At 39.4% G+C, this 22,923-nt stretch overlaps 1 protein-coding gene across 2 annotated transcripts in view; it reads left to right on the top strand.

Moving 5' to 3' along the window:
• The window catches only part of TTC39B (tetratricopeptide repeat domain 39B), a 1,202,733-nt gene that overhangs the window by 530,115 nt on the left and 649,695 nt on the right, over nucleotides 1–22,923 (top strand). For both annotated transcript variants that reach the window (XM_044077204.1, XM_044077205.1), the window contains one exon: nucleotides 2,425–2,556. In XM_044077204.1, coding sequence (XP_043933139.1) covers nucleotides 2,425–2,556 — 132 coding nt within the window. The remainder of the gene's footprint in view (nucleotides 1–2,424; nucleotides 2,557–22,923) is intronic.

The following is a 22,923-nucleotide window of genomic DNA, read 5'->3' as shown; positions in this document are numbered from 1 at the left end:
CAGAAACAATTTAGACAGATAAGGAAAAATACGACTATGTTCCATAAAGGTATTTGTTCTGTGTTTGGGAGACTAGAATATAACTGTAGAGGTCAGAGGTGGGCCCAGACTCTTTTGTGTTCAATGAATGAAGCGGCTTGTTGGGACTTACATTAATGTGATGAGTCTTACTTCAGGGTCTGATATTAAGTGAGAACCTGTGCAATATGCATTCTGCTCTAGTCAAAACGAGTGTAGATTATATTGTGACAACGTTTGTATATCTGATGAGCATGTACATTTAGTCATGGAGGTGAAATGATATCCAATAATAATTTCAGACCATGCATATATGTCATGCTGTTTGTATACATTAATCCATGTTGTCTGGAAATCCACATTATCAGTTACCATTTTCCTACATATATTTTTAAAGCAAGAAGACTTTCCTTACTCATTTAAGAAACTAAAAGTGTGAGACAAGATAATCAGAAACAGTGGCAGCAGTTTCAAATTTTGTGACTTGTATGCAAGAATCCCAGAGTAGTGAGACTGAATGTGCAAAACTTAAACTCGCTTGTTTTGAGTCCAAGCATGGTGCATTCCCTTTACGCATCACAGTCTTGGAGACTTATGTGTGTGTGTGTGTGTGTGTGTGTGTGTGTGTGTGTATGTATATCTATATCTATATCTATATATATATATATATATATATATATATATATATATATATGTATGTATGTATGTGTATATATATATATATATATATATATATATGTGTGTGTGTGTGTATATTATTTAAAAGAAAACTGTGATTGTCAACATTTGCTGTTGTCCTGTAGTTTCACTTTTGTTATTACAGGACACAGAATTATTAGACTCGGAATTACAGTAGGGGGACAATTTTATTGGAGGAATTTGAACATTTTCAACAAAGATTAAGATGGAGGCAAGAAAACTATACCATTTAATGTATACATATCTCTACACTAGACTTGAGAAGTTGGAAAGAGCACCTGGTGGACTTGAAGAATAACTCTTACGAAGAAGAAAGAACAGTTAAATGGAAGATGGATAAGGTTAAGCAACAGGGTGAGGGTATCTGAAGTCGCTCTGGTTCCAGCGTCATCATCCTTTGTCTTTTCAGATCCCAATGTTTGGGTTTGACAGAAAAGAAATCACTTGGTGGAGACAGCAAATATCCCTAAATCTGGGTCTTCCCTTCTCCCTCCCTGTTTCAAAGCAATCAGTCTCCACAGACACCTCAGACTTTGTTTGGGGAGCAGTTTCAGGAGGGATAAAAGTGCATAGTATATGACACCAAGGATACAAGAACAGACATAAGCACATAAACATAAGTATTTGCCTTGAACAAGGCACTCGACTCTTTGAATCATTTATGGTCCCTGGGACCTATTCCAAGTCGTTGCTTTGACCTCTACAAGAAGGGTGTCTGAGTTGCAAACTCTTATGGAGAGTCAACCCTATCTGATTTTCTGGAGACCAGAGTTTCTTTGAGAACTAATGGCTGAAGTGGTGTCCATGTTTACTTTAAACCAAATTATCCATCTCCTCATTTTCTTTCCTGAAGCTAAATTAAGGGAGGAAAGGATACTGCATACTTTGGATGTCCACAGACAACCAAGATCAGTTCATTTCTTGTCAAGGTTACAGGAAGGGACAGCCTGTGCCAAAGCTATTTCCAAATGGGTGTATAAGGCTATTACTTCTTTTTTGTACTCACCACAACAAAATTGTTCCATCCAGGGTCAAGGCCCATTCTACCAGGTTGTTGGCTTCCCCTATGGCTTTTTGAAAAGGGTTGGTTTCTAGAAGTGTTGTAAAAGCAGCAGCTTTGTCATCTGCACTTATTTTTTTTCAGAGCATTATTAGCTTGATTCTTTCTCTAGTTCTTGTTTACGCTTTCCTAGCACCATTCTCCAGGGCCACCCTTCTTCCCCCTCCCAAATGTACTAAAGATGGGTAATCTGCCTATATATAGCCAAGGCTACTACAGCAATATGATAAATACAGTATAGTTTTGTTAGTAAACATACCATAACAGTAGATGTTTGGATGATCACTTCTATAGAAAAAGCTTCCTTCCTCCACCCCCTTGTGCTATGGTGTGTTGTTTATGCCAGGGTGTTGATAGTTATTTTTTGTTGTTGCTAGCATTGTCCTTTCGGGACTCAGCCTTCCCTCTGTCTGCTGGCATGAAAGCTCTGAAGGGCTTGGGGCCCAAACTGTCTTTTTTCCTGTAAACTTTTTGCCTGTTACTGAAGACTTTTTGGTGACATTTTCAGCAGAATCTCACTAACACGGTGATATATAAGGATGCTATTCTTTTGAAATGTGTTAATGTGTAGCTTTTTTTCTCCATATGTTTTAAAGTACATTACAAGTTTCTTGATCCCTTTTCATAATGTTTATTTTTTTTTGCAGGTCTAAAGACAGTGTGTACCATGCCCTTGGCTATAGCACTATATTGGTAATGCAAGCAGCAATGACCTTTGAGCAACAGGATATACAGATGGGCATCAGCACTATGAAAGAAGCTTTGCAGACCTGCCAAAGGTAATATTTTTTTTCAAATTTTACTAAGAACTGCAAAGCTGCACTGTTTGGTATAAATCTGTGCTAACTTCTTCAGTAATTGTCCCTAAAGATCATGGACAAACCTGAGTCTTATGACAGCAGCTGTTAATGTCTTGTTTAGAAATGGAAAGAAATCATAGCATCTGTAATGTAGCAGGTTTCTCAGTCACGTCTGATCCAGTCATTGCTATTATAAGCCAGAAAAGAGCATGATTTATATAATTTCATGGATCCCCCCCCCCTTTTTTTTACTCTTACAATTTACATTTTCTAGATGTAAACAAAACAAGGCAACTTTTAACACAACATAGTTTTTTTCCTGAATGGCATCTAAAATATGGCACAATCTAGAACTGCAGAACTTTCTCATGTTATTTTTTCCGCAACCGTATGACTTTTTAAGTATCCAGTGCCTCTTTGCTGTCAAGATTTGGACAGCATGTTGTAGTCATAGCATCAGAAATAAATACATACCAAGCATTTAAGTTCATGCAGGTATTCAGAACCAATCTATTGTTTTAACTGCTCATGTGCAAGGTTTGCGGTTTAGTTTTTTTTTTGTGTATGTGTTAATGAAGCCAGAAACTCTTCTCTTCACTTTACCGTTTTGTTTGTAAAAGTTTATTCTTAGTCTTTACTTGTCAGCTTGACACCTATTTTTTTTTTTGTGCCAGTTGCAGATTTTCTCCTTTTCTGTAATGTTTGATTTAGAATGAAAGTAGTCTCAAAAAGAGGTGTTTCTTTATATTTGATTGTTTATTCCTTTTAGTATGGTGAGGCTGGTTACTTCTTTGTAAGTGCAAAATGCACCCTTTTCCCAAATTTTAGTGATATCTGAGCAGATAAGAAGAAATGTTATATGACATGGGGTTAAATTTTCTTTTTCTTTATATATATATATATATATATATATATATATATATATATATGTTTTGTGTGCATTTTTGCCATTTCTCTTGTTCATTATGTGTGTGTGAATTGGAATTTCACAGTGGTGGTTCTGTATATGTATAGTCTATTTACATTCTTGTTTTTATCCATTTGAGCTACATGCTGTAGAATAAAGCAAATGCTTGCCCATCTTTCTAAATTGTCAAACTTGGTACATAGCTGCTGGTTAGTCCCATTTTCACTGCAGATTCCAGTGCCAGATCAGAGCTTATTGTCCCTCATTTTATTAAGTCATGCACATTTAATCTGATTACTTTTCCTTGCTTTATATCCTATTTCACAATTTCTAGCAGATCATTGCCAGGTTCAGTAAAATTAATAAATAAATAAACTGATGCCTTCTACTGTCAAGCATGTGTTTGTGTGTGTGTGTGTGTGTGTGTGTGTGTGTGTGTGTGTGTGTGTGTGTGTGTGTGTGTGTGTGATGATTTACAACCAATGCCTAGAGTGACCCTGAAACAACCACTGCTGTCCACTGAGTTTACAAGTTGGAAGGTGGAAGTAGGTTGATAGGTCTTTCTTCTGTATCACACATTCCCACACACATCTTAGAAACATTTTAGAGTTCCTGATCTATCTACTGTATATGTTTGGAATGTGGAAGGAATTGGAGCACCCAGAAGAAAATAATACACGCAGAGACTAGCACCCTCTTAAATCTCAGTCTGAAATATATTATGAATTTTGCCTTAACTATCAATAAAAGTCTCAAGAATACAAGCATGTCTCTTTAGTATGGAGAGTGGCATTTGTGTAATCCCATGTAAGATGTACATGCAAGTTTAAATGTCACAGTCAATCAAAAAGTAGCTATACTTGGGAGGACTATCTACTTGTAAAAGCAGTGGTCATCTACTGTCACTTGATGGCATTTAAATTTGCCAGTAATGTATGTGAGTGAGAAACAAGCTGAGATATGCTAATATGAACAACATGCATTTTATTTCATCATATTTCAGCGTTAGAGGTATCCCCATTCAGAAGATGGTTATTCTAGTTGGAGGAGGGAGAATGGAGGCGCTGTCTTTCAGAAAGTAACTGACCATTACTGTCACAGGTGACAATCACACAGTTGTTTATGGTTGTTAGAAACTGAATTTGTATGTTGCTTAACATTATCTTAATTTTACATGACTTAATCTTGTTAATTTAAACATCAAATCCTCCAAATGGCCAAAATATATAATTTTACACTAAATGTGAGTGCAATTCTGACTTTGAGTTAAAAGGAAAAGTTGTAAATGTTTAATGTAGAGAGCAATTTTCTTTTAATCCCAAAATGTATGACACTTCAGTCAACACTCCCTGTGCAAGAGTTTCAATGCAAGAAACCACTGATACTTTACATTCTAACTTCATGGTTGAAGAGACATGGGGAAAACAGAAAAAGTACTATTTTTTATAAAAGCCATATGGTTTTAAGTCCCCAGATTTATGTGACTTCATACTATAAAAATCACAGTGGTGCAGAGTGACTTGACCACCTCCTTAAAAAAATCACTCAGAATGCATGTTTATGTTTTGTTAAGCATAAAATGTTACTTTGATTCTGGCACTTCTGCAGTATGCTTCCTGCTTTGTGTTGCCTCATTTACATTTTACACTAAGGTGTCTGCTAATGTAATGTTTTTAGGAAGTAGGTGCTTGAGCTGTTTCAGTAAAAGTGCAAGCTGTGTATAAGGGTTCAGCTTAATATGATGCACTGTGCACAAAAGAACACCTACTGCTTCTGAACTGCATTTGGTACTCTTTTATCTTGCAGACTAGTTGTAGAAATCGGCATTAATTAGGCAAAATGACATGCAGTGTTACATATCAGTTAAATGTTTATTTCATAACTTTATCAGGTTGTTCCTTTCTTCTGTGTTTTTGAAAAGTACATGCTAGTCTTTTGAATCAAAGCCATGAGTGAAAGAAGCTGAACTGCATTACTAAGATCAGTATTTCTTTCACTTCAACAGAAACAAACTTGCAGTCTATCGTATCTGAAACCATTTTCTGTGGTGAATGGCAGTCTTTGTGTGAAAGCTGAAATGTCTTCCACAAATAATATTTTATTATTAACTGTTATTATTGCTACTAGTACTAATACTATTAACTTCTTTATTATTAATTACTATTATTACTACTCGTAGTAGTAGTAATACTATTTATTAACTTACCCTCTCATGAGCACCACTGCTTCACCCTCAAAAAAGCCAAATAGCTCTCAGTGTAATACAGAGAAGATGTACTACTATGCTGTCTCATCTTAGTATTTCTCCATCCTAACTCATTCCCGCCACTGTCTGCCAAACTTTATACTAAACATGCACTCTACAACCTCAGATGCTTCTACCAAACAATCCCCACAAACCAGGCTACACTGTCCCAACCACTGTTTCTCTGTCCTTGCTCCTAAAATATGGGACTCTCTCCCACGTAAAGGAAATATAATTCCCCTTCCTCAACTTACGAAAACATAGACCTGGAAACTAAAATGAATACAAAACCAAAATGAAATACAAATGAGCTGAACTGACTAAGCAATCACAGAAGGCGAGGGAAAACCAATAAAAAATAAATTTATTGAGCACTTTCAGCATTTATAACAAATGACTTCTTCTGAATGGTACCAAACAAGATCTAAGAGTTTTTAAAAACTCCCTTCCCATATCACATGATTAGAACAACCAATAAAAAGTACTTAAAAAATTAAAGCGCTACAGAGTAACTCAGCAAGCAAACTAATACTTAAATGGCAAATGCATCTAAAAACATTACACAAATACAATCCTCCCCTAAAAAATATATGCATTAAATAAATTCCAATGTAGCAAAAAGGAAATCAAGTTTAAATAACTCAATTTCAAAAAATAATTTACACTGGGGAAAGAACATGAATTAAGTCTAATTTGCCATATGAACTCACTGAATTCAAGGAGCTCTGACCAAGGTCCTCCAGCAGGGATTTTTTTCTACCTTGTCTAACCCATAAAACAAAAATTGAGGTTAGGAAATTTATGAATATGTTTGTACAGGGAGTTATTTATGTTCATATGCTTGATGTCACATGTATGCTCATAAACACGTTCCTTAAATTTTCTGTTTGTTATCCTCATGTAAAAACAAAAACAAGACTGTCAAACAGCTACATAAGGGACACCAGAAGAATAATAGTTACAATAACATATGAGTTTTTACAACCAAATTTCTTATGTTGACACTTATTTCCTCCAAGATAAATTTACATTGAGAGCAAAACCCACATCTAAAAGTACCCTTCTCACTGAGTGGGACAAATTACTAGGAAATTCCAAAAGATTCTTAAAATTTTACCTCTTCTAAAAAGAGTAACAGGTTTGTCCCCCACTTTTTCCAAAATCTGCTGAAAGCAGGAAAACCCTGTCCAGTGTTTTTGTAATATGTCCTTGATAAATGAATGGTCAGAAGTAAAGGTAGTAATGAAGTAATCAGAATAGTTAACACAATGTTGGAGTTCAAAGTTGTTGTTTGTAACAAAATCAGAAAAACGAACACCATCATTGACCTTAATACTGTAAAGGGGATGGAAAGTACCATTCATTTTTTTAAGCTTAACCTCATTAAATGTTTCATACACCAAGTCAGTGGGATTACCCCCCTGGTGGTAAACATACCAATTAACTTGTTACATTCATTAAGAAGTAAACTATCATCCAGAAGCATACTTGCTAAATGAACAAATTGCCCTTTTACAATCCCTCTTCCTCATCTTCAAAGCTGGACTTAAAAGAATCCTCAGCAATAAATAAAAATGCACTTGCTACTCATCAGGCCACATCATTCAAGGGCCTCTCAACCTGTAGCCTTACTCTCTATCCACAAGTAATACCTCTTAACTTTACCACTGAGTATGTTGAGCTGGCTAGAGCTCTCATGGAACATCAACATAGAAGGACCACTTTGATCTCTTCCCTCTCTGACTTCCAAGAGGTATGAAAGGCTGGAGCCAGTGGGCATACTGATTTGTAGGATGATTTAGGGTGCAAGACTTTGGATTCGGCAATGCAGATTAAAAAAATTCATTCTTTAAGGTCATAGTTTCCTTTCTTACAAGTGGAAGTCCCAACAGTTGCTGCTTGGTATTGCATGAACTGGTACCAAGCATACCCAGCATTGGTCCCCCTTTCTATGATAGCTCAAGTTGGTTCTTTATTAACTGTGGGTTCTCTGGCATTATCTCACCTTACATGCCTTTATTTTACTATGTCAGCCCCTTTTTTGACTCCAGTGTTGGGTTTTGAAGGCCCTACATCAGCTTCTTTGACACTTGTTCAGCCTCCTACTACTTATACATTGGATCTGGCATGGGTTCATGGAGAATTGGATAAGCCAGTCTTAATGGGATTTACACAGGGATACTCTGTGCAGGGTATCCAAATTCAGCAGATTTTAGGTAGTTTGATGTCAGAGGGTAGCACAGTGGTGCAGTGGATAGCATTGTCTCTTCATAACAGGAGGTTCCTTGGTTTGATTCTTGGCTAGGGTGCCTTCTGTGCAGAGTCTCCTCTCTCTATGTTCGAGTGGGTTTCCTCTGTGTACTCCAGTTTCCTCCCACATTCCAAAGACATGTAGTAGATTGGATTGGATACTCTAAATTAGCCATAGGTGTGAGTGTGTGGTGTGAAAGAGCTACCATGGCAGGGCTAGCCACCTGGCAATTAGATGATTATCACTGTTGAAGTGATACCCCTGACCCTATGTACAAAAAAATGGGGAAAAAAAAGGGTGTGGATGGATGAATGTCAGTTTTCATTGTCTTAACACAGCATGGGCCTGGCAATCTGCACCCTCATCCTGTGCCATTCTGTGGTCACACTGAAACTTTCTATGTCAAGACAACAAGTTTATCCATAAAGAATATGTTCCTGTTTTGATATTAAAACTTCCCAACTGAGACTAAGTAAATAAGCTAAAAGACATGACATTTTACCACTCTAGAAGTTTAGGGTGATTAGTGTCCACATTCACAACTTCACTTCAAGAAGATCCAAAAAGGTTTCTAGTTTATGAGGGGAAAAATAAGTGGCCCACCCAAGGCATAGCCTTACCACAGAGGAGACTGCAGCATACTGCATTACTCACCCTTATTTCACTGACATCAGCAGAGATACAGAAAGTTTGCATTTGTCAACCTGGGCACTGCAGTCCCATTTCTAGGCTCCTGAGAAACTGTTCTATCTGGGTATAGATGCCTGAGCCAGGTTCGACTGCTTCTACAGCCATCCTGGAGAGAAATTCTGCTCCTCAATCTCAGCCTTTCTGTCCTTCATACAAGGAATCTACGATTGTGGAAAGGCTGGGGAAACAGGCCTTTGCATCTTGACATTGTAGTTGAGGGCATTGAATTATTTTATGCAGATGGTCTACTCATATAGGGATGCGTCAGATGAAATATTGTACACTTCTGAAAGTCTGTCTGTTGTCCCCATTAAGAAGGCCCTCAGTCAGGCCTTAGTGTCATCAACTGTGAATAGCCTCATTGTACGGGTTGCATATGATGACATGAATGAGGCTGCAGAGGCATTGGGATGTGGTGTATCCCTGCACCAGTACTCCTGGCTGCACCTTATGCTCCTTTCTGATTACACCAATGCAATGTTTGTGGATGCACCCTTTGCAGGGCCCTGACAGGTTGCCTCTGAAATTGATCAATATATCCAGGACATGAAGAAAGTATAAGCTCTTTCATCTATCAAGTTGCTGTTTCATTTTTCCAGGATACAGAGGAGCCAGGAAAAAGGTGCTTTTCTTGTGCACCCATTGGAGCTACTGGGACAGAGACAGGGAGCTTGATCTAGTCAGTGATGATCATCCAGGTCCCAGCAATGTTGCTGTCCTAATGGCCAAGAGAGGAAGATCGCTTCCCTTTGGAGGCACATGGTATTCCTGACTTCCTCTGTGCTCCAGTCAGAGGCAGTTGGTGGTGGTGCTCCCTTTACCTCCCCCAGTTGTGCAAAATATTGGAAAGGTGGCTTAGGAAGATTGCCAGTAAATATTTCATGCCTTTTATGATCAGGCCATGATTCCCAAACTTCCCCTTGTTGGATGTGCCACCCTGTTAGAAGATACATATGCAGAAGGGGTTGCAACAACTCCTCACAAAAGGAGCCATGCTAGAGGTCCCCGCAGACCACTGAGAGCAAGAAAAGTATTCACAATTATTTTCTGGATATCATAAAGGCATAGAACTTCATTATGTCTATTCTGAATCTCGGCAACATAAATGATTTTATCGCCAGACAGTCCTTTTTCATGTTTACACTGCAGTGTGCTCTCCTATGTCTATTAGGGGTCATAGGTGTGTACTAGGCTATTGGTCCTGGGGCCTTTACAAGCCTAGCCATAAGATTACCCTGGCATCATGCCACCCGACCTTAGTTCCCAGTGTCTCTGTCGAGTAGAGCCACTGGAGTTATCCCCGGGGTGAATTTTCTGTTTCCCATCCACTCATCAAGATTTCTCTTGAGGGTTAGCAAGGTGCTCTGCTTGACATGTATGGGAAGTCTGTTCCATAGGATGGGCAGTGTCTGGGTTATGAACATGTCCCTCCAGCATGTTCTGTTAATTGTGGTAATGAGGTTGAGGTCTCTGGAGTGTGTGGTGGCGAGGGATTGGGATTTCTTTAGATGTAGCATTTCTAACAGAGCTGGGTCAGACATGGCTTTGTAAGTCAAGCAGAGATTGCCTCTAAGTAAGTGATATGAGACAGAGAATAGTTGGAGTTTTTTAAGTCTGTCCATGTAGGACAAGTGTTTAAGGCCTAGGATCCTATTTGTGAGGTACTTTTGTGGCCACTTCAGTTGTTGCAGGTGTCTAGTGAAGTACATGCTAAATGTGGCATTGTACTCTACTATTGGCCTAATGAGGGAAGAGTAGAGGGAGACAATGACCTCTTTCTTCCTAGATGCAAAACCCTTAGTAATGAGATGTGCTACATAGAAGGACTTTCTAACCAATGCGGTGATCAAAAAAGAGGTTGCTGTCAAACTGTGTTCCCAGATCTCTTATAACGCCTTCTGTGTTCAGTGGACAACCATCAATGTGGTAATTCATGGGAACCAGGTTTTTCCCAAAGGGGATGACAACACATTTTTTGGCATTTAGCTTAAGGCCATGGTTCCGACACCAGTCGTTGGTCTCAGTGAGGCCATTCTGTAGTATGTCAACATCACTTGGGGAGTTAATAATAGCTCCCAACTTGCAATCATCTGTGAGCTTTGTCAGCCAGAGTCCCTTCGTGTTGGCCTGGATTTTAGAGCTAGTTTGCAACCCACCTAGTGATATAGGGGTTGATGCCAAGCTTAGTGAGTTTTTCTATGATTCCTGAGTGGGGAATGGTATCAAAAGCCTTGGCCAGATCAAGGTAGGCTGTATGAACCACCTTGCCTTCATTCACAGCTCTGGTGACTGACTCAAAGAAGTTGACCAAGTTGAGCAGGCATGATCCGCCCTTCACAAAAACCAAACTGTGTGGGATTCAGAGTTTGGAGATTCCTTATATCCTTGTTTATTAGGTCCATGATGATGCATTCCATAGCTTTGCATATCGGACTCGTCAGGCTAATGGGGCGATAGTTCCCAGGGTCTGTAGTCACTCCTCCTTTCTGGAGAGGGATGACTGTATCAGTGCACCATTTGGTAGGGAAAAAGCCTGAGGTGAGGCTGTGATTGAACAGGGCACAGGTGAGATGCCAGTTCACTCGTTAGTTCATGTAGAACACTACCAGGGATATTATCAGGTCCTATAGAAGCTGTATTCTTAGCCTTGGACAGTGCTGTTTTAACCTGTGCAGCAGTAATACTGGTGCCTGGCAGCCTACTGGTATTGTGATTGGTCCTTTGGGGGGGAGAGAGGGGTAAAGTTGGCACTGAATCTGTCGGCCAGTATACTGGCAATATCTGTTGGCTCAGTATAGGAGGTACTATTGTGCAGTAGTTCAGAGCAAATCTGGGTATTGCGATGGAGATTCTTTACATAACTATAGAAGGCCTTGTGGTTGTCTTTACTATCTGCTGCAATTCTGTTTTCATAGCTAGACTTAGAGGAGTTGATGAGGTATTTCAACTTTTTGTTGAAGCTGATAAGGGAGTTTTTCCAGTCTTGGGACTTCACCTTATTCTGCATCAGTTTCCTCCTCCTGTTGTAGAGTTTGCTTATGGCAGGGGACTACCAGATTGGCTTCCTTTTTTTGGAGTAGACCATCTTGGTTCTATTGGGTATGGCTAGATCCATGCATTTGTGTATGTGTTCGTACAGTGCATTGGTGTATGATTCTGCGGTCATGCAACTATTCTCCATTTGCATGGGTGTCTGTTTTTAGGAGCCCAAAGTTAGCTTTGGAGAAGTTTTTCATGGTGGTTACCTTTACAGGGGTGGGGAGGGTGGGAGGGATGTGGCTTTCCAAGGTGATTAGTTTGTGGTCGGATCTAACCAGGGAGGAGCTGACTATTGGTGTAGAGCAACGGTCGCCCATGTTAGTAATGACCAGGTTAAGGATGTTGCTACCTCAAGTGGGGGTAAGAATGAGCTGGTCCAGGGCGTTGGAATTAATGAACTCCAGGAAATGTTGGGCAAGTGTATTGGTACATGAGCAGTTTAACCAGTTAATGGAGGGTAGTTGAAGTTACCTAGTAAGAGAGTGTTAGGTTGGACCCTAATATTCTCCTGGGTGCTTAGGAACGTGGAGTGCGAGTCTTGGGACATGGTTGGGGACGTATAGCAGGCTATGACCTGAATCGCTGTCTTACCCAATGTTAGCTGCACCTGAAGTATCTCTGATGTGTTATGTTGGGCTACCAGTCTGGAGGTATGCGCATCCTTTATGAATATGGAAACACCACCACCTTTGGAACTTCAGTCCAAGTTCTGGGGTCGAAAGGTGTGGAATGAGTTATAGCCAGGTAGTGCAGGGGTACTTCCTGCTACCTTGAGCCAGTTCTCTGATACGGCACAAATGTCAATGTTCTCCATTTTAAGGAGTGCTTTGAGGGAGTGCATTTTGATATTTAGAGTTCTAGCGTTGAGCAGCATGACCCTCAGATTGCTTTTGTTTGTAGCTGTTATGGTGGTAATTTGGTCTTTGGAACATCGCCTAAAAAAAGCACTATAAGGGTGGCAAGAGCCTTGGCCAGTATCCGGAAGCCCAGGGGTGACACATGCAGGCCATCTCTGGCAAAGCATCGAGATCTGTCAATCATGTCATCTCAGGCGGACAGATACTGGATCCCCTTAGAATGACACCAGAAACTTGGTTGTTGAAATCAATCATTTTCTGCTTGTACTATGGTATTATTCTGGGTGATGGTAGGATGCTGCTCAGGGCTAGGGTCATACCCACATGGGTTACATAAGCTGAGAGCTCCTCCATGTCTCTTTTCATGTAGTCCAGGGAGGTATGTCTCAGGTCATTCACACCCACATGTACAGTGACAGAGTCATATTTGTACCTGTTGTTGAGGGACCTGAGTGCATGCGTTATGTGGTGGATCCTGGCACCTAACAGGCAGCTGACATTTACTTTCTCCTTATTCAACCTAGTGAGTGGGACATCAGTGTGCCTCACTATCGAGTCACCTATGACTAGTGTGTTGGACATGCTGTTTTGCCTTAAGGGCTTTGGTTGAGTGGCACACTGTCTAGGAGAGTTATGTATCTCATGATTAGTGTTGTGTTGTGGTGGTCCTGTGCATTTCTACATTGGAGGTCTCTGCTGCTTGGGTAGATTTTTATTGTGAGCCTCCACAAAGGTGGGTGTGTGGTTTGTGTTTTTATGTGAAGGCAGTGCTGGTGTGTGTTCTGGAGGGCTATGTTTCCATGTGGTGTGGTGCAAGTGTTGACCTTCTCCTCTTGACCAGCTATTCCAGTCTTGGCTGGAGAGTGCATGGCTTCCAATTTGGATATATAAGTGCATCTCTCGCAAGTCTGAGTGTTGGAAAGTAAGAGGAGAGGGTTGTTAGTGTACATGAGGCAGTTGCTACATTGCCTCAAGATCCCCAAGTTCACCAGGTTAATAAGAGAAAGCACAGGGAACTGACCTTTAGACATGCGTGGAGGGGTGGGCATTGATAATAAGTACTGTATCTGTTTCCTTGTAGAACGTTTAGTGCTGGTAGCATTTTTGCGTGCTACAATAATTGCTACAAGAAGTCTGTTAAAGTGCTAGACTAATAAGCTAGTATAAGTGCAGGAGAGGAGAGAACTAGTAGATCTAAGGAAAAAATTGAAGAGCAGACTCTGGCACCACTCAGAAGATTACACACAGTCCTGGATACAGCAAATCTGTATATGAACTAGACCAGTTACAGGAAGGGCGGGAAACAAGCGCAAATGCAGGCTTTTATACCGTAAAGTTGAGAGAGATGGAAAAACTGTCCAAACGGCCAATAACCTACAATTTCTGGGCCAGGAACCACTCCTCTTGTGGTAGATAGGCTAACCACTCCCATTGATAAGAAAGAAGGCTTCCCTCCAACACAGAAAAGCTTGGGGGGCTCAGGAGCTTACAAACAGTCCTGGATACAGCAAATCTGTATCTGGACTAAACTAGATACAGCAAATTTGTATCTGGACTAAACTAGTTACAAGAAAGGGGGGAAACAAGTGCAAATGTGGACTTTTAAATCAGAAAGTTGAAAGAGAGATGGAAGAACTGCCCAAACGGCCAATAACTAAAATTTCTGGGCCAGAAACCACTTCTTATGTGGTAGATAGGTTACCTAGTGCTTACCACTCCCACTGATAAGCTAGCAGGCTTCCCTCCAACACAGACAGGCTTGGGGGGCTCAGGAGCTTACAAACAGTCCTGGATACAGCAAATCTGTATCTGGACTAGACTAGTTACAGGGAAGGGGGAAACAAGCTTAGAATTTTTTTTTTTTAAGTAAAGTGGAAAAGAAGAAAGCTGGAACAGAAGATAATTCAAGGTTAAGAATCTAAGTGGGTTGGCATTCTCAAATGTTCTCTCTCTATTATGTAGAATGAACTAGACTGGGAGGAATGTTCCAGATCAAACATACAGTATGGGCAGGCAACTGCAAAGCCACCAAGTATAGGAAGAAGACAGCAATAGCGAGGGCGGGTGGGAAACTATTACAGCTACTAGCTGTAGCCACTAAATGAAAGTTTTAAACATATAAAGGAGTAAGGAGACTCTAAAGAATGCTTTTAACTGCAAACAAATCAGTTATATGATACCTGACTAGAACACAGAAACCTCAAAAAAATGCACAGAAAGGCTCAGATAGAGCACTCACAAACAGAATATACAACTCTCAGTATGAAAAAGCAGTTTACAGTTGAGTAATTCAATAAACATGCAATTAAAGTAATGAAACCGTATCTAGCAGTCGGAAGTATAGTTAAAACAGTATAAAACAGTACATAATTGCAGTGAAACAGTAAAAAAGCTTTATAACAGTGCAAAATGTAGTAGATTAACTGTATAGCATAATTATAAGCTTTACAGAAGTGCAATTCAATGAAATAAGTGTAAGAAATAACTTATTCTGCTCTTGGAATCTTGGGTAAGCTGTTTGCATAAAATCGTCAGACCATCCAGGAAGAAACACCATTTAAAAATGGAAGCCAGTTGTTTTCAATTCAGGATCCTACCATGTGGTCTCTCCTTACCCCCAGGTGTTCATCATTTAGTCATAATAATGGCAACTTGTCTTTACCTGCAGGGCATAAGAGTGTTCCCTCATCTAGATAACTGAGAGAGTAGGAGTTTTCCCTTACCTGGATTACTGCTTTCTGGTGTTTGATGTCAAGGACAGTCCAGTTTGTCACAGTGATTGCCTGCTCAGGTTGTTTTCCTCCGTGGAGGTAACAATAATGCTGGGAAAATACAGCTGCAGCCAACACATCAGGGTTATTTTGTTTATCAGAGCTATTAACAGTATGAGGACCTTCTGGGTATGTCTGTCTTTGAACAGAACATTAAACATTTAGAAGTGGAATTAAAAAAAAAAAAAAGGTGCCTGCAGATCTCGGCTTCAATCACTGGGGTTCATAGCAGACACGCTGTTTGGATGAATGAGAACTTTGCAGTGGATGATTCCAGTCCCAGTGGTCCCAGCACTAAGATTCGCAGGAGCAATTAGTCAAAACTAGCTATGTCTGCTCTAACAGTCTGCTTTGGTGGCTGTATTTGACCAGCCTTCTTTCAAGGCAGCCCCTTTGCAATTCCCAATCTTTATATAACTTGTACTGTAGATGCCTTTGTCCTTGGATGGGGATACATTTCAATGGGCAGGCAATTTTTGGTGCTGGTCTTCCCAGGTATCAGTTTTCCATCTCAGACTCTTAAGAATTGTGTGATTTTGCTGACCCTTTAGATGCTGTAGGACACCCTTCCTTCTGGAGTTCTAGCCATCCACTCAGACAAAGGCAGAGGCATAGCTAGAGTGGGGAGTAAGGGGCAGCTGCCCTGGGTATAAAGTTCTAGGAAGTGCAATTGGCAAATTCCTATCGGTCTTCAGTGCATTACTGGCACTGAGAAGTCAATGCTGGTTTTGCACTTTTGGTCAAAGATGAAATGCTTTAGTTTTGGCATAAACTGCTAAAGTAAGGAAAGAGGAGATTTTTTTGCTCTTTAATTTAAATTGGGGGTGCCATATTGGGGGTTGTCAATGTGTGCTAGCATGGCTAGCTACACCTCTGCAAATTTGGTGGTAGTCTAGTCTAACAATAAATAGGGTGTAATGGAGAGCCCTGTCTTCTGTGTTGGCAGCTGGTGAGATATGCAAGTGGGCACTTTAAACCCAGTTTTCTAGTTTGCCATACAGGATCCTGGGATAAACAACTGTCTTATGGAGAAATGTTTTATAACGTCTGGTTGTTGAACAAAAGCTGCTGCAGTTATATTGTCTCTAATTTTTTTGCTTTGGTTGTTGCACTAAAAAATGAATTAATTCATTAATAGGCCTAGATTGTATATTGTAGTCTAGACATGTTGCATTTTAGTAATATACTTTTTGCAATAATTTTTTACAGCCTGCAGCAACTGCAGAGGGGCTGACTTTTGTCAGGTCACACAGTTTGATTTATTCTGAGTGATAATTGGAACTCTCTGATCTTCAGCATCCATTATGTAGTCATTGTTACATATTACTGTGATGCAGTTTTCTCTACAAGATCAGATTGTAAAGGATTTCTGCATTTAGATAAAAACTGTTAATCTCTCAGCACAGAGGACTACAACTCCCAACTTGTTAATTACTTGATTCCTGTGGCAGGGTTATAGGGCATACCTCTCAGCCTCTTAGAGCAAAAAAATCTGGACAAAACCTAAAATAATGGGGAACAAAGGCCCAAAAGTAGAGACAGATTTTAAATACTGCACTTTTTAACTTAGAAAGTTACTAGAGTAAAAATTTACGTTAGCATGCATTTTATGAAGAATATGAAATGTAAGACTCAAATGTATGTCATTATTTAGTGACTTCAAATTTTAAAGAGATTTACCAGAAAAACACAAATTTTATAAGGACAAAATATGAGTCAAAAATCTGAACAGTATTTTGAGGTATGGTACAGGGTTTGAATCTTTCCACTTTCATTTACCTTCTGTGCGTCATTGAGCAAGTCACTTAACCAGATAGTGCTTTGAAGCAATTGGGAATTTGGGGTAGACTCTATAATGTTCTCCAGGACTGCATACTTAGTAACTATGAACCTGTTGTTGTTTGCCAGACATTCCCTGTTGTGCAATTGATCTAGATGAGGACAAGTTATGGCAATGTCACCAGTACACCATTTTTTAATGTAATATATGTAATTTATTTTTCAAGGACAGTGGGCACTGTAGATGTAGGTGAAGCGCTGAAATGAAAAGTTGTTTGCCAGTAGCAACCTCTGCATTAGTAATACTCGTTAATATGGAATTATTCAGATAACTTTTACTTCTGCAAGGACTGTGCATATTGACTTAGCATATGTTATCAGGTAGTTAATATTTCTTATGGCTGTCATAAATACTTTTCCTTTTAAACAGTGCTACAAGTGGCTGGAGCTTTTGGTATTATGCCAGTAATCTTTGAATGATTTCATGTAGTTCATCCAAAGCTACCAGCTAAGTATATGTAATTTATTTTCTTCATAAATGTAGGAGGCTATGTACAGTCAACAAAGTGGCTATAACTGCTGATGTACTGGGGAGGGGGTGGGTGGGGACTTTTGGTGGATGAAAGTACCTTTTGCATTAGTTATCTGGTCATTTTTATACGGTCTTTAATCTGGTTTTGCAGGTCTTGTGTGCATGTGTGTGAAATAAGTTGGAATAAGTTGGCTACTGTGTGTTTGTGTAAAACATTTGAAATGTGACTTGGGTCATTATTATTTGTTTCGACACAGACATCTGAGGAGGATGAGTTGACAATGTAGCTATAACTGCTGGTTTTGGGGGTGTCTGGGGTTATAAATGTGCACAGGATGCCTTTTTCAATGAATCTGAGTTTCAAAGGAAGAGAAGTTTACTGTTACTCATATTAAGTCTGTTTTCAGTGTGAGACTTGTTTTGTTAAGCAGATGGTCATCAGTGTTTGTACTACACAATATGAAATAAAGATTTTTAAATCAGATTTCTGTAATCATTGTAAAAGTAAAGAAGAAATTAGTGCACACACTGACTAGTTTGAACAGTGTTTATGCTAAATGGGGAGAGACAGAAAAGTAGTAGGACACTGGAAAAGCTGTGTAGGGCGTAATGGGGTCCTAGTCCATTACCATGCTTAGGACACCATTTGACTATGATCTGGCTCTGTACATGTCTCATACTTCATTCTGTCTTTCAGTATTTGTTTGGTTTCAAATATGTTTTGCACTGTGAAGAACTTGTATATAGCACTTGCCTATACCATATGTACATGATGCTAATGACTGAGTGCTCCAGACATGAATTCAGCAACTGTAAGCACTAGAGAGGAGAGGGAAGAGACTGACAGTGAAAAACGTGTTGCGATATAGCATCTTGTTAAGATGAGAAAGGTGAAGAGAAAACTGGATTTGGACTTAATGTATAGACTTCTGTAATGTATATCAGTTATTGTGGTGTGTACCTCATCCAGCTACATTTTATCAGACATAAAACATTGTGGTGCATACTTCATTATTAACAGTATAATTAATTTAAGGGTTGGTCTACTTGTGCAGAGAAATGATAGCTGGAGACCTGGCTTCAGATAATGAGCTGGGATACTGAAAGGTGGATAATGGGAGGGAAGACTTCACTCTGACACTTTTCTTTTTCTTGTATGACATTGAAGAGTACTGCAGATTTTAAAACTGTAAAAACAGGCTTTAGACAGTGACCTTTCGTAGCTGCTCTTACACTCTAGAGAGAGATGAAAGATTATCATCCTCTGCTATAATAGCCAGCCAGAGCTAGTTTCTACAAGTAGTTGTGAAGTGAGCTATGGGCTTAGTGCTTTCACAGTAAACATTTAAATGCAGCACTTTGTTTTAACCATCTACCTTTATTAAGCACTTTTCTGATATAAGAAATGTGCTTAAGAGTTTTGTTTAGCTTTCATCTTTTTAGAGTGTAAGAGCAGCTACCAAAGGTCAGTCTGAAGCAGTTTTTTACAGTTTTAAAAGCTGCAGTACTCTGATGTCATACAAGAAAAAAGTGTCAGAGTGAAGTGTTTTCCACTGTTTGCTCATCAGAGGGATACAGCATCTGGTTGCTGTTTGAGTGGCAGTGCTGTTTACTGCTTTGAAAGCTGTAAAAATGTAATACCCCTACTTTTTTATTGTAACTCATAGTACATTGGAGACAGTGTTCCATATATTACGAATGATCTGGTCTCAACAGTCATAAATCATTTGTCATGTATTCTTGACATGGGTGCCAATCACGTCTCTCCACTCTTGAGATGAATTTTGTGATGTTCATGTCTCATGCACACAACGATATGGCTGTGACTGAAGACTTTATCATCATCCTCTGCTATAATAGCCAGCCAGAGCTAGTTTCTACAAGTGGTTGTGAAGTGAGCTATGGGCTTAGTGCTTCTACAGTAAAACATTTAAATACAGCACTTTTTTGAATTATTTGCCTTGGTTAAAAAACAGATACAAACAATTGTCTGTAATTTGTTAACGCACTTTATTTATTTAGTTAAACGTAGTTTAAGTAAAACCACACAACTCAGCAAATACAAGAGAAGTGAAAAAACAATCCGGTCACACCAGGTACGTAGCGTATTCACAGTTTAATCCAAATGCTTTTGTCTTACTAGTTTCAGACTTCTTCAGAATAAAAAATAAAGTGCACAGACACGCACAATATAAAGCCATTTCTCCACCCCTTTCTTAATTAGTTCAATTCAGACCCACCCAGTTGTTAAAACGGGTCTATATTACAACGTCGAACTCACAGGAGTCCGAACGTTGTAATATCAAACCTGAATGTTCGAAATACGAAAATAGCGACGCTACGGCACACTGATTTTTTTCCCCAAGGAAAAAATCAGTGGACCATTTTTGGGGCTTTGCTATTTCCTCCACTGTGGTGCGATCTTGGAGTTGGTATATTTAAGTAGGGGCGAAGCCCCCCACATTAGTTTAAGTTTAAATTGTAAGTTTTTTTTTTTTTTGTACTGGAACAGCGATTATTTTCCCTGGGAAAAAAATTGCTGTTCTGTGTTTTTGTAATGCTTGGGTTTCGAACTTCATGGTTCGATATTACATTGTTCGAACTCCTGTGAGTGTGACGATGTAATATAGACCTGTCAAAACACAGCACAACATAAAAGGCATATTACATTCATTTGATAGTCTGTTGCAGACTCACAAAACATACCAAATATTGCAAATGATGTCATAAAATTCATAAAAAATATGCTGCTTTCAATTTCAAATAAGAACTTAATGACAGCCTGTCATTAAGTCTAGGCTTTTTATCAGAGTTAAGTTAAATTTGCCATTTTAGCTCTTTGAATTCTAAAAATTTGTCACTTGGCCCACCCTTAGGTCCTAGGTCAACGTGATCTAAGGCATGTTTTGGGTTCTCCCTAATATGTCTGTATAGGGCATTCTTTTCATTATGATGTTTAATATCATAAATATGCTCGTAGATCCTAATCCTGAATGCTTTCTTGGTTTTCCCCACATAATGACCGTCACATGCTTGACATACTGCAACATGTACAACTCCTTTGGAATAACAAAAATATTTTTTAGGAGGTTTAATAGTGCCAAAGTTCACAATAGTAATTCTGTCTTGGTGAACTACATGTTGACATTGGGCACATCTTCCACATTTAAAACATCCTCCATCAACCCTTCCATCACGGCTACTCTCCAACATCCCCTTGAAAGAAGCCTCTATTTTTGTATACAATGGTCGTTTTTTTCTCCTAACAAGGAAAGTAACTCAGGGTCTGTTCTGAAAATTCTCCAAAAATTCTTGACAGTGTTACATATGTCATAATAGTCAACGCTATATGGTGGTATCAATGCCCTACCAAATCTCTCTGTATTCCCTTGTCCAGGTGTTTGTAACATGGCAGTGGTATTATCCAACAACACATGATACACCCCTTCATGCCTTGTCGTCTGAACCTCACTCATTATATTAATCACCATCTCCTTTGGGTACCCCCTTCTAGTTAACATACCTTCCAAAATCTCACATTCCTTGAGAAAAATCATCCGGTACAGAAACCATTCTGGCCAGTCTTACAAACTGGCCTTTCACCAAGGCTCTCTTTTGATGTGTAGGGTGTCAACTGTTGTAGTGCAGCAAGGAATTGGAATAAGTAGGCTTCCCGTAAAGATGTGACGTAAAAACCTTGTTGTTGTAATCCTTTCTAATGGTGACATCCAAAGAGTAAAGCACATCTCTGTCCATACACATGGTAAATCTCAGAAAATGTGTTGTTTCATTAATATATTGAAAAAAATTCATTCAGCCTATATTCACTGTCTTTCCAAAATAGCACCACATCATCTAAAAATAGGCCATAGCGCACCCAACAGTCTTTAAAAGGTGAATTAAAGACAAAAAGATCCTCCCACTGGGCTAGCACTATGTTAGCAAAGACAGGGGCACAACATGCACCCATTGCTACCCCCTGCCTCTGCTTAAATAAATGTCCCTCAAAGCTCAGAATGTTGTTCTGTAACACAAGCTCGAGGCACGCCCTCAAAGTCGAGACAGTATTACAGTCCATGTTTGTGTTTTTGACTAAGTAGTCACAAAACGATTCAATCCCCTGTTCATGTGTGATGACCGAAAACAAACCACAAATGTCTATAGTTACCATTAGTAAGTTGTCATCATACATTTCTTGTCTAACTTTCCCAAGAAAGTTCCAAGAATCTCTCAGCAACGTTGCTCTGTTCTTAATCCCATTTAACTTTAAAATCCACAAATTTTGCAATACTAAATGTTTTTGATGCTTTTGCATCCACTATTGGGCATGGGGGGGGGGGGGGGGTTGGTGATAGTTTTGTGAATTTTTGGGATACCAAAAATTGTTGGGATCCGTGGATGTACTGTTTCCAAAAATTCGTGTTCCTCTAGAGAAATCTGCCCATTCAGCAACATCTCAACCAATGTTAAATCAACATTTCTGTAAGCAATGTTGAGTTCATTACAGGAGACTTCTGTATAGGTATCACTGTATAGTTGTTCAAACATCCTGCTAATGTAGTCATTAACATCCATTATCACCAGCCCCCCACCCTTGTCTGGTTTCATGATTCTAATGTCCCTATTAGATAAAATTTCTTCAAAAAACGTCACTTCATTGGGTGTTAAATTTCCTATTGCATTACGATCCTGTCCTGATCTGTCACAAATTTCTTTAACACACAATGTCTCGAGTAAACTAACCATAGGATATTGGGGGGGGGTATATGTGCTAGGTCTTTTTAATAGCATCGGTAACACCCCAGTGTCAGCCCCATTTTGAAATTGTATTGCCAAATTCAATTTCCTGCTGAAAACTTTTACCTCTAAAATTGTTTCCACTATGTTAGCCCTTTTAGCTGAGGCAAAGTTCATTCCCTTCTCGAACTTGTCAGCCCACTCAGATCTAATGCTGATATGACTCAGATTATAAATGTTAAGATCCTCTCCTGTATTTTTTATAAAGGTAACCTCATTGTCTTCTCTGGTTTCCACTTCATTAGTGGAAATTAACTGTAATACTGGACATTCTGTTCCCCCCATGTTTCTTCCCCCTCCATCTCTGCTGGCCTCGCGCCACATGTTGGCGGTGGCCCCAGTTCCCCTGGTTGCCATTTTGTTGATCTAAAAGTCGCTGGGATCTCCTTAAATGTGGGGTCCCTTAAGGGTCGGTTTCTTCTAATTCATTGTCCAGTTGGTAATTAACATCACCCATATTAATCTCAAGCCTGTCTTG

This window comes from Protopterus annectens, chromosome 7.part0, assembly GCF_019279795.1.
Source record: "Protopterus annectens isolate FY-2018-M chromosome 7.part0, PAN1.0, whole genome shotgun sequence".
In the NCBI taxonomy this organism is placed as follows: Eukaryota; Metazoa; Chordata; order Ceratodontiformes; family Protopteridae; genus Protopterus; species Protopterus annectens.
This window is presented reverse-complemented; position numbering and strand designations above follow the sequence as displayed.